At 54.2% G+C, this 12,390-nt stretch overlaps 1 protein-coding gene across 5 annotated transcripts in view; it reads left to right on the forward strand.

The window, feature by feature from the left end:
- The window catches only part of AGAP3 (ArfGAP with GTPase domain, ankyrin repeat and PH domain 3), a 58,510-nt gene extending 48,265 nt beyond the window's left edge, over nt 1-10,245 (forward strand). For 2 of the 5 annotated variants that reach the window (XM_087432990.1, XM_087432982.1), the window contains exons 12-18: nt 3,817-3,936; nt 5,668-5,805; nt 7,713-7,867; nt 7,954-8,044; nt 8,196-8,418; nt 9,107-9,362; nt 9,534-10,245. In XM_087432990.1, the coding sequence (XP_087289116.1) occupies nt 3,817-3,936; nt 5,668-5,805; nt 7,713-7,867; nt 7,954-8,044; nt 8,196-8,418; nt 9,107-9,362; nt 9,534-9,740 (1,190 nt within the window). In that variant the 3' untranslated portion in view covers nt 9,741-10,245. The remainder of the gene's footprint in view (nt 1-3,816; nt 3,937-5,667; nt 5,806-7,712; nt 7,868-7,953; nt 8,045-8,195; nt 8,419-9,106; nt 9,363-9,533) is intronic. The other 3 variants (XM_087432994.1, XM_087432988.1, XM_087432984.1) reach the window with 2 other exon arrangements.
- Nucleotides 10,246-12,390: the final 2,145 nt, after the last annotated feature.

The raw sequence follows: 12,390 nt of genomic DNA on the forward strand, positions 1-12,390 counted from the left end.
GTGGCTGCTGAGGTGGGGGGGCTGTGGAGAGCATCGCCTCCTTTTTCTGGAAGAGTGGTGAGCGCTGCGATGGGGGCCTAGGAAGGTAGGCATTATGGGGCTTTGCTCCTTCTCAGCCTGGGTCCTCAGAGCTCCAAACACGCTTGTCACCCAGAGTCCTGCTTCAGGATCAGCTCAGCCGAACACATTTGCCAAAGTGCTGCCCTTATCGAGTGAGTAGAGGTAGCAGCTAACATACAGCCCGGCAGGTGATTTGGAGATCAGAATGGGGCCAGACAGCCTCATGCTGACAGGTGGCATCAGCAGTCTTGGGACCATCTCTCCTCCACCTCTGAAGCCGAAGCTCTTGGTGGTGGGGGCAGGACCTCTGGCACACCATCATTTCAGCCAAGCTTGCCATGTGGGTAGGGAGGGAAGTGGAAGAGGACAGAGCTGCCTGGGGTCAACCTGGCAGATGTCCTCAGGTCTGCAGTGAGAGTTGGGGTCTTTGCTCAGAGATGACGGAGTTTAGAGAAGCTGGAGGCCAGGCAGACTCTGCCACGTGTCTAGCAGTCCTGAAGGAGGAGCTAGAGCCTGAGAATCTGAGTTTGAGGCGAGGCAACTTTTGCTTGCCCAATTCTTACCTTTCCAGATGATGCTGTGAGTTCACGTCAAAGATGCTAAGCTCCTTCCCGCCCCCGGCTCTGTCTGCCTCCCTAGGCCTGTCCAGCTCCTAAGCCACATTGCTCTTCGGGGGGCTGCCCCTCCCACAACCTAGACCCCTCACCCCAGATCTACCTTGACTTCTGGACCCTTCCTACCAACACCTCAGTATGCCTAATGTTGTCCTAGATAATTGTATCTCATTTTCCTTGGGCCCAGAAACAGCTGTGTAAGACATTGTCCTGTCCTCCCAGGTGCTGCCACTGTGTCCGTGCCCCAGGAGTTAGCTCTTAGCAGCACAGGTATGCTGCCTTCCCCAGAGTGCACGTGGAGACACAGGGGTGTTTCTGCTTATCACAATGATAGGAGGCTGCTGTGGACATTCAGTGGACAGGAGGCTGGGGTACTAAGTCCCTGGAGTGGATGGGACAGACCCTGAAGAATTGCCCCACTGACAACGCTGATAGGGCCCACATTGAGAAGCTCTGGGATTAAGGGAAGGTAGGCCTCCTGAGTGTGCTCCTTGTTTGAGGCAAGGGCTGTGAGCACTCGGCACCCTGCCCTGTGGCAGTGTTTGGCCACTGCTAACCAGTCTGGAGGCACTGGGAGAGGCAAAGGGAGGGCACTGACAAATGGTGATTGAGCGTGCCAGGTGCAGCAGATCTACTCTGTCAGGCCCCAGTTTCACAACTCTGTGAAGTTGAGATTATCATCCCCATTTTATGAATGAGGAAACAAAGGCTCAGAGAGGTTAAAGAACTAGTTTGTACAATCCCACAGTAAGTGGTAGGGCTGGGGTTTGAACCTAAGTGTGCCTGACTTGAAAACCTATATTCTCTCTTCCAAGCCACCCTGAGCTCAGAAAGAGGCCCTTGAATTGTGCAGGGGGAGAGCTCTAGTGAACGAAGGGAAGGGAGGACGCTAAGGACGAGAAAGACAACCACCCATTACAGTGAGGTGCTGAGAGCCTCCTGTGGAGGTGCACAAGGGAAGTGGTCTGGCTCGAAAGGCAAAGATGGTAGGCTCTGTGCAGCCCTCAGTGCAGGATCAGGGCTGTTGGGAAATGGCTGGCATGCAGGGGCAGAGGGCTGGGGATGAGCTGGGGCCCTAAGAGCTCTCTCAGAGCTGCATGCAGACAGCAGTGGCAGCCTCTGGTTTGGCTTGGGGTTTCTCATATCATACCAGAGGAGGAGGAAGTGTAAGGGCACTGAAGGGGAACCTTTCCTTGAAGGCAGGTAGCAAGGGAGGGAAACAGTAAGACATTCTGTCCTGTCATGTTCCTGGGTCCTGATAGCCTCCACCTGGGGGGCAGAAGCGGCATGTGGAGAAGGGAGAGGCACCACACTCACCCACATAATTACCAGCACCCACAGACACTCACCAACATCCCCAGAACACATGGACGGGCATTTACCCAAGCCTGCGTCCCCTCTGCCGCACGCTGACACCGACCTCATGCACACTCACACATGTCTCCCGCTCACCGGGCGATGTTAACATCTCATTATCTTTGTTACTGTAATTACATTATCGGCTGCTTTATGCAGAATTATCCTCCGAGGACTAATTGATGGCTCCATGTTTAATTCATTAATCATTAGCATCAAATTCGACAATTACAGTGCACACTGATTGTGGGATTGCAGGCGTAATGAGGGGAGAATTAACAAAGAAAAGGGAAAGCACTTTCCCTCCCTTCAGGGTTTTGGGTTGGGGGGTTTGGGGAGGAAGTTGAGCCTGTGATGTCTTTAGGTGGGGCTAGGGGTGAGGGGGGGATAAGATTTGGAACCCAGGAGGGGATGGAAGCAGGAGAGGGGTGGGGAGAAGCAAGGTATCTGAGAAGTTAGGAGCTGAGTATGCTCCCCTGGAGGGTTTCCTGATGGGGAGGGAGGATATCCCGAGAAAGGCTAAGTTTCCAGGGACCTGTGAGGCCAGAGTGGGAGCACAGCAGGATTCTGAAGAGGAAGCATCAGCATGTCGCCTTGAGGGGACTGGAAACCGGACAGACTGGCCTGCAGTCTCGGCGCCACACGTCTCTTAATAAGCACTTACTGTGTGTCTGGTCCTGCCTTGGGTGTTATGATAAATACAAGAGAAACACAAAACTTGCCCTCCGCCTTTCAGTGTCATACTGTCCCCAGAGCATTAGGGATGTCTGGCCTGTTCCTTTACCTTCTAGTGGCTTCAGCTCAGAGCTTCATACCTAGGCTTCCGGAAACTTGACCCATGTGCTCGCAGGGTCTCGTGAGGCCTCGTGGTTGCTGCATGCTCTCTCCGGCTTTGTCCAGCTTCAGGCCCCATCTCTCCCTTCTTACTAACCTTCAGCACCTGGCCAACTCCTGTGCTTTAACTTCAAACACCTCGAGTATGGCCCACCTGTCCTCAGACCTCCCACAGCCATTGCCTTCTGGCTCAGTCCCCACCCTGTTATAGGCGGACTGAGGTGAGAGGGCAGCGTAGGTAGGCTCTCCACATCCTGGCACAGGCCCTTTAAGTGTTATGGGTTCTGAGGCCCCATGCCTGTCCCACGATCTCTCCACAAGTGGCTCAGTGCCTGGGGAGTGAGGCAGGAGAATTCTGAGGGCACACACTGCCCTGCCTCCTCCACCACCGGCCCTGCCTACCCCAGCCTTGGCACTCCTGGAGCCTTCAGTTCCCCTTGGCTCTACTGTTCTTCCCTGATGGGAAACGAAAGATTAATTTTCTCTAGCCCAACAGGATAATTACTAATACTAATTAGACATAATTACTTGAATTTGATACACTTATTTCTCGTCAGAATGGCAGCAACGCTGAGGCAAAGCAAATGGCATACGTGGACTAGAATGTAGGGTGCAGGGGCCTGACCAGGAGGGGAAGGGGGCTGGGGATAATAGGCAGACGTCATTACCACTCCCCCGTTCCGGCTCCCGGGTTACAGGGAGAGGGTGGAGGTGTGCACCTTTATGTTCATGAAGATGGGTGTGAAGTCTGGGACCAGCTGCCTCCTAAGGCCCATGTGAGGCCTCCAGTTCTCCAATAAGCTGGCCTGGTACCTGGTGAACCCAAGATCCCCTTATTTTTGGCCAGTACCCTGCTGGAATTTCTCAACCTTAGTCTGTAGTCTATTTTCAGGAAAGTCTGTGTGTACCCCTTCCCCAGCCTCCCCTCCCAGTCTGACCCTTCCCCCCCCAGGTGCCCCCCACTCGGCCAGCAGCCCAGCCTGGGCTGGCCCGCACCCCGAGGGGCTGCACCAGCGCTCCTGCTCCGTTTCCAGTGCCGACCAGTGGAGTGAGGCCGCTGCCCTGCCCCCAGGTATGCAGGACCGGGTTAAGCAACAGAGGAGGGCAGCTGAGCGAGCAATGTTTGTGTCCTGGGAAGCTGTGATGGGATGGTGCCCAGGCTGAGGGGAAGGGCCCAGCGGAGCCCTCCAGGGCTCATCACAGAGACTGTGTGCCGCAGGGCCAGTGCTGGGATCTGGGAAATGGAGCAGGAGCTCTGTTCCTTCTCCAGCCACCACGTGCGGCTTCCTTTCCCCTTCCCCCTTTGCTTTCCCCAGGCCCTCGCAGATGACTGGCGCTAGAGACCCTCCCTCTGCAGCTTCTCTGCCCGCCCACCGCTGTCCCCAGGCAGAGCTGGTGGCGGCTCCCGCATCCCCATCAGCCCCCTGCGCAGCCAGCTCATCAGCCTCACCGTGGGAGGGGACAGGGAAGCGGCTGAGTAGGGTGGTCGGAGGCTTGGGGCTTTAAACACGTTCCGAAGGTGGCAACTCAGCTTGCCATGGAGAAGGGGGGGTCCCTGCAGACAGGATCCAGGGAGTGGTCCAGAAAAGTAGTTTTCCTACCCATGCTGCCTCCTTGGATAGGCTGAGGCCCCACCCTGTCTAGGTGGTTGAAAACTCTACCTTCTCTCTCTCATCCCACCCACCTCTTACTTTTCTTGGCTCTTCTTTATTTTCTTCCTCCTTTGTCCATTTTTGTACCTTTTTCCCCTTATTTCTTCTCCCTGCCTCTTCAGTGAGCGTGCGCGCACACACACACAGACACACTGCCCACCCACCCCCTATTCTCTCTCTTTCTCTCCTTCCTCTCACCCATATCCTAACCCTTTCACCACAGATCCTATCAGCAGTTTGGAAGGCTAAAAGGGATATGGGCGCAACTCTGCTCTCCTTTCCTAAGTGAGGCGTAAGAGAGGGAGGAGACTCCCAGGGTACCCACTATCTTCTGGGAAGCCAGGAGGTGGGCTGTGGCAGCCCAGGCAAACCTGCTCCTCCCACTGTTCCTCTGGCTGGGCAGTACTGCCTGGCCTGATTTGCCTCCCAAAGACCCTTCACAGGCCCCCAGCCTGAGCTCTGACAGCAGGAAGGAACTGAGCGCTCACTCGCAGCACAGGGAATCTGTCCCACCTCGCACCCCAGTCCAAGGCCCCCTGGGAGGAGAGAGTATGGAGGGCCTGAGAAGGGGAACTAAGGGCCCTTCCTGGGGTCACCATCCTGAAGGCCTGTGCTGGCCTTGGTGGGGCCCCTCTGTTGAGTCTGGAAGGAGGAAGGCAGGGAGGGAGGGAGTGTGTCTGCCTCTAATGAAGTTTGACATTTAGTGGTGAGCACCGGGTGGGGTGTGGGAGACGGGAGCTTGATTAGCGCGCTCTAATTGACAGTAATTAGGCAGCTCCCTGATTGTTTCTAATTCTGCTATTAATTGTGAGGAGCGGGGAGTGTGATTGAGGATAAATTTGGTGCGGAGCTGCTGGGGGTTCAGCTCCCTGTGAGCTCCCTGGGCCGCCTTCCACACCTCCAGGCTGCAGAAGCCAACACTTCCTCCCGGCCTTTATCGTGCTCTGCCTGAGTTTCCTACACTCTCCTCTCTCCACCTTCTCCCCTTCCAAGGCTGGGCAGACCCCTCCCTGGGGAGAGAGGGTATGAGACTGGCTCTCCCAGGGTGGCCTAGCTGCAGTTCAGGGTGGAGCTCTTAGCAGCACTAGGCAGGACTGCTCTGCCCACCACCCTCCCCTCTTCCCACACTTCTCCAACTCTCCCCTCACCAGCCAGTGGCCCAGCTGAGGTGCTCAGTTCCAGCCCCAAGCTGGAGCCTCCCCCATCTCCCCACTCCAACCGGAAGAAGCACCGGCGGAAAAAGAGCACCGGGACCCCCCGACCCGACGGCCCCAGCAGTGCTACTGAAGGTTAGGGGGACCCAGAGGGAAACCGGGGCACAGGAGGTGGGCAGTGGGACTTGGGGATAGTACCCTAAAAGTAACACCCTTTCTTGTATATTAGATTAAGCACTTTCTAATAATTTCCAATAAAAGTAGTTCCACAAGTTCTTTTGGTAGTCTCAACCTAGTGTCTTAGAAAAGCTTTTTTCTGCTTAACTTAAGCCCTTTCTATTAAAATGTGAGTTTACTTCTTTTATTCTTATAGAAGGTAAAAGACAGCAGGCTACTACTCCAATCGCTCTTCCAAGACTCTTGAGCAGGATCTGTGTTTTCTGTGTCTCTTGTATCACCCATGGAGGTTAATGAGTGCTGGGCACATGATAGGTGCTTAATACGTGTGTCTCGATCGGCTGAGTCTACTTAGTCGTCTGTAGGCTAAGGAATTCCAGCTCCTCAAACAGTTTTCCATAGGTCCTTTCTCATAATCCTTTATTAATCATAGCACTGCTTCTCTGATTTTTCCCGAAGTATCTTCAAAATGTCCCTCTTCTCATGGGCACAGATGTTAGCCCAGGGCCAATCTTCCTCAGCAAAAAGAGGAGGATTGGCAACGGATGTTATCTCAGGGCTAATCTTCCTCATGCACACACACACACACAAAATGTCCCTCTTCTCAGTGGTTAGAGTCTCATTGCTCCCAAATAAGTTTACTTTATGTTGACGCAAAGTTGCTCGTTTCTGCTCTGATTGTCAGGGTTAGGGATGTGGGTAGGTGAGCGGAGATCACCTCTATGGGAAAGAGCCACCTTTCCCAGCCAACCTGGGATGTGGTTATGCTTAGCATTCATGGCATGGGGTCCACCTGTACCAGGGAAACTGAGCCCCCACCAATCATCAAGATTATGTAGTTCAAAGGTTGTGTTGAAAGCAAGGTGAGGTGGGATGGTGGAGCCTGGGGAAAGAAAAGGTACCAGTTTTCTTTTTCTAGGAAGGCAGTTCTATTAAGAGTTGCAGATGCCCTTAGAGCAGGAGGACTTCCAGGGGATGTCAGTGTCATTGAGGTGAGAGGCTCCCTGGGCAGAATGTGTGGCTCAGGCCTTTGCCTCTGGCTCACCCTTGGGCCTCCCCACAGGTACTGGAGCTGTCTCTCCAGCCCCCCTGACACATTCACATTGCTTGTTAGGAATTGTTCACCCATGGTGTCCATTGGGAATGAGATTCATGTGGCTGTCTTCTGGGGTCCTGGGGTCCTGCGGGAGCAGAGCTTGGAATAGCTTCACCACATTGCTTGGGTCACAGTCCAGCCCACAGTGCTTGTCGTTGCAGATGTCTCAGGTCCCTATCTGCTCACACATCCCAGTTCGTGGAGAAAACCTTTCCTCTTCTCCCCATCTACTTGCCCTGCCTGCCTCTCTGTGCCATGGTAGTGGGGGAGGGGCCGAGCTCCCAGGAGCCCCACGCTGACGCTGTCAGGAATATTGGGTTTAATGAGCTGCAAAATGAGGCGGCTGCAGCTGACATGTACGGATAGTGCCCACACCCGCCTTCCCCCACCCTCTCCCAGCATTGCCTCCTAGCCCCCCATCACGTTCTTCCCCAGATCCTCAGCTCTCCTTTCTATAGGAAGCAGCCGTCTCTGATTCCCAGACCCATTCCTGGCAGGCTAGGGCTTCTAAAACCTTGCATCTCATCTTTTTTCACACAGGCTCCACAGGTGGTTAGGAAGGAGGTTTGAGGGCTCCACACTATTGCTAGTTTATTCTCTCCTCCTTGCAAGCTGCCCTGGAGAGCGTGGCCCTTGAGGCTGGGGTGGGGGGAAGAGGAGGAGTGCCAGGAAGGCAGGGGAGCGAATGGAGTTGTGGCAATGGCGTGTCCCTGGATGTACGTGTCAAGGCGCCTGCACTGATGGTGTTAAATGCCCCCGTACCTGACAGAGACGGAGGAGTCGTTTGAGTTTGTGGTGGTGTCCCTCACTGGGCAGACATGGCACTTCGAGGCCTCGACTGCAGAGGAGCGGGAGCTGTGGGTACAGAGCGTGCAGGCCCAGATCCTCGCCAGCCTGCAGGGCTGCCGCAGCGCCAAGGACAAGGTTGGCATGGAGGCCCGAGTGGGGTGGGACCAATGGTGGCCTTGTGACTAACCAGCCACCACTTGTCCCCTGTCTCACCATGGCAGACTCGACTGGGGAATCAGAATGCAGCTCTGGCTGTACAGGCCGTCCGCACTGTTCGTGGCAACAGCTTCTGTATCGACTGCGACGCCCCCAGTGAGTGCCAGGGCTGGCGGGGCCAGGGTTGGTGGCGGCTTAGCGAAAGCTCTACAAGAGGCTTCCAGTAGGCCAGGAGAGAGGGAGGACTTTTCTGGTGGTCTCACTCAGGTTGCGCGTGGGCTTCATCATGCTTCTTCTCACCACCTAGATCCAGACTGGGCCAGCCTGAACCTGGGCGCCCTGATGTGCATCGAGTGCTCAGGGACCCACCGACATCTGGGGGCTCACCTGTCCCGGGTCCGTTCCCTTGACCTTGATGACTGGCCACCTGAGCTGCTGGCTGTCATGACCGCGATGGGCAATGCCCTGGCCAATAGTGTCTGGGAGGGGGCCCTGGATGGTTATGCAAAGCCAGGGCCTGACGCCTGCAGGTGAGTGGATGGGGCCCTGAAGCTGGCCAGAAAGGGAGGGGACGTCAGTGCTCTGGTATGGGGAAGACTGGAAATGGTGCTGAGTGGCTGTGACAGTGATAGAAGGGTTAAAACTGGCTGTTGCTCTGCTTGGCAGTTGGCCCCTTGGGGTGCCCCTCCCCCTGCCTGCCTGTCACTCAGGCGCCTCACAACAACAGGCCCTTTCTGAGCGTTATCAGCAGGTCAGGGGGCCAGCAGGAGGCGCATGCGCAGGGCCCTATCGCTCTGTGGTGCAAAAGCCCTAGCCTGAGCTCTGAGATGGGGAGAATGGGTGGTAGATAGGGTAGTGCGTGGGCCCCCTGTGCAGGCCCCCACCCCTTTGTTCTAGCATAGCCAGATAAGCTGCCACATGAGCCCTGCCTGGAATCTTCCTGCCCTCTCAGCCCCCCATATCCTTGCTGTCCCCGAGGGGCCTCCCTTCAGTGTTCCTTCCTTTCAGCTTCTTCCATACTCTTGCATTACCCACTGTCCCTCTGTATGCCCTCGATTTCTTAGGCTTGTCTCTTCACTGCTCTGACACATTCTCTCACTATTTCTTCCTTATTCCCCTTGGGGGTGCTCATGTCATTTCCTGACTGCCCTCCCTGGCCCCCTGCCCATTGGCTCGGGTCCTTCCTAAGCTCATGCCTTGATGAACCTGTGGTTGCAGAGAGGAGAAAGAGCGCTGGATAAGGGCCAAGTATGAACAGAAGCTCTTCCTGGCCCCACTGCCGAGCTCGGACGTGCCTCTGGGGCAGCAGCTGCTCCGGGCCGTGGTGGAGGATGACCTGCGGCTGCTGGTGATGCTTTTGGCACACGGGTCCAAGGAGGAGGTGAATGAGACCTACGGGGACGGGGATGGGCGGACGGCTCTGCATCTCTCCAGTGCCATGGCCAACGTCGTCTTCACACAGCTGCTCATCTGGGTGAGTTGTGGGCTCCCTCCTTGCCTTCCCAGCCTCACTCTTGCAGGCTCCTCTGACCTACCTGACATCCTTTTTACCCGGGCCCTTTTATACTTCTCCTTTTTCTCCCCAAGAACCCATACCCTTCCTGCCATTATCATGCCAGCTGTGCAAATGTGCTTTCTTCTGCAGTATGGGGTGGATGTGAGGAGCCGGGACGCCCGGGGTCTGACTCCACTGGCCTATGCTCGCCGGGCTGGCAGCCAGGAGTGTGCAGACATCTTGATCCAGCATGGCTGCCCTGCGGAGGGCTGTGGCTTAGCACCTACCCCCAACAGAGAGCCTGCCAATGGCACCAACACCTCTGCTGAGCTGCACCGAAGCCCTAGCCTCCTCTAAGGCCCAGGAAGGGGGCAGAGGGGCCAGAAGGACTCCATGGCCTGGGGAACCCTCCTCCCTACAGGCACTAGGGGAAACAAAGACACAGAGACTGAGAAGCAGGGACATATAGAAAGGAAGAAGGAAAGGAAAATAGGAACAGTCAAAAAGGAGAAGAGCCAAATGGGAGAAACAGAGGGATCAGAGGAGACGTCTGGGATTTGAGCCGCAGCAGAGAGGGAGTGGAGGTATTTAGCCCTCTGCCCTATGGTGCCATTGAAAAGGGACAGGACCCTTTGGAGGTACCTGTGAGGAGAGGGGAGCAGGACCTCTCCCTCCTCCAGATTCCTACCTTCTAGTGCCAGCCCCCTGCAAGTGTTCATCCTAAAATGTCTGGATAAGACACAGGTTGGGTGGTGGGGAGTGATCTGTGAGTCCCATGTAAATTTGTACATTGGAATATTTATGTTTGTGTACATATTTGGTGTGCGTGTATGATGAGCCAATAAACGAGACTGTATGTGTGGCCTTGTTTTCCCCATTTATATCTCTTGTTAGTGCCGTGGAGTTGATTCTGACCCTGTGCACAGCAGAGTGGAACCCTGCCCAGTCTTTTTGCGCCATCCTCTCACCTTCCAGTACTATATTAGACAATGCTCCATTGCTATTCATAGTGTTTTCGTGGCCAACTTTTTCCCAAGTGGGTGGCCAGGTCCTTCTTCCTAGTCTGTCTCAGTCTGGAAGCTCCGCTGAAACCTGTCCACCATGGGAGAGCCTGCTGGTATTTGAAATCCCAGTGGCATAGCTTTCAGCATCACAGCAACACGCAGCTGCCACAGTGTGACAACCAACAGATGGGTGGTGTGGTTCCATGACCGGGAAACAAACCCAGGTCGCGGCAGTGAGAACGCCGAATCCTAACCACTAGACCACCAGGGCTGGCTTACATCTCTGCCCTTCCAAAAATGCCCCTCATCTCTATTTCTTTGTCTCTGTCTTCTTTTTGCTGTCTGTGCTGTAGGATTTTTCTCCCCTCTCAGCCTCAGGTCAGGTCGGCTTCCCTCAGCTTCCTACCTGCATTTCTCTCAGCCCTCTCTTGCCAGGGGTGTACCTGAGTTTGCCAGCAGCACCAGCAGTGAACCTTGACGAGGAGATACTGAGTTCTGTGCTTCTTACTGGAAGCTTCTTGCTACCTTTCTCAGTCACACTCTCCCCTGCAACCCTTAGAAAGTTTTTCTAGCTGGTCTCTATTTTCATCAATATTCTATCCATTAACCTCATGCCACACTTTGTACTGGCCAAAGTTCACCCAAAGAGAGGCATAAGCGTAGTCCCCCTTTCTGAGAGTCTGGGAACTAGCCCACACAGCCAGATGTACAGGGAAATTCTCAAGTCAATGCACAGGAGAATTCCAAGGATGCCATAGGATAAGTGGCTAGACATTTATTAGGGCAGCACTTCTTTTGGGACTCATGCCTCAGCTTTGCTTTTGAGGAAAGGGGAGAGGGAAGGCTGCTGATGGCAGAACAGTCATCTTGACTCCCACCAACATCTTGCCAAGCTGGGGACAGAATTCAGAGCCCCTGCTTTCCCCTAGTTATTCTAGAAAGAAGACCTGGAGGAAGCCCCTCTGTACTGTTCTTAAAGGATGAGAACTTAGTAAGTTAGAGTCCTGCTCTCTAAGGAGCCTGTTGCTTCCCCATTCCTAGAACCACTTTGCTGGTGGCCCTTGTTTTCTGCAACACTGAGTATACATTGGGTGTGTGGGCTGGCACTCGGTGCATGGACACTTGCCTACATGTAGGTAAATAACCAAGTAATGCTATTGAGAGGAAACCAGATTTTATTTCCTTGGTCCACAGCCCCTTTTGCAATGCTGATAAGAGCCTTAAGCAAAATAAGGGCAGAATAGAGACAAGAGTGTAAGAATGGGTTCCTGGGCTCAGAAAAGACTAGCAATAGTCAATCACCTCCAGGTTTCCCAAGGAAAATCAACTGCTTGAGTGGCAGAATACTGCCTAGTAGCGTTTAGGAGACATCATAGGTAAATCCAGAAAAAAATGGCAAATCAGGGCCTTGGTGTTGGCTGGTTGTCCTCCCCATCCTCCCAATCCTCCTGAGGGCACAGAGCCAGAGCGCCTCTGCTCCAGCCCTAGACCTGTCAACATGAATTTCTGACAGCTAGAGTGACAACAGCTCCTGTGATCTTCGACTTTTGCCTGGCTTCTCTCCTAAAAAGAATCTAACCCTGTAGGTTCCCTATGTGGGTGAGTCTAAGGTATCAGAGAGACAGCCTCAATCTAGATCAGGAATGGGGCTGGTCTGGACTATATTTTTTTTAGCCTAATTCTCAATCCTTGCTGAAATTTAGCCAAATAGAGAAGACTGGCCCTGGATCCATGTGTCCTAGCTGGGGAACTGTGACACTGTTGTTAATGACCAGTCATAGCTCCAGGTTGCTTTCTATTTGGTTGCCAAAACCAACTAGGAGAAACGAACTGACAAGGAAAGATTGTCTCAGTTTCATTGTAAGAAGCATTCAACAGATGTCTGAGTGAATAGACATTGGCTGCTTTGCCATTCCAGCAATGAGGAATAGCAGCAATTTTCCCTCTAAGGAAGGCGAGGAAGCTAGCCACCTATTTGACTGAGCTGTACTTTCCTCCCCTCT

The sequence above is a fragment of the Ceratotherium simum genome, chromosome 1 (assembly GCF_057802395.1).
Source record: "Ceratotherium simum simum isolate JZ-2026a chromosome 1, ASM5780239v1, whole genome shotgun sequence".
NCBI lineage: Eukaryota > Metazoa > Chordata > Mammalia > Perissodactyla > Rhinocerotidae > Ceratotherium > Ceratotherium simum.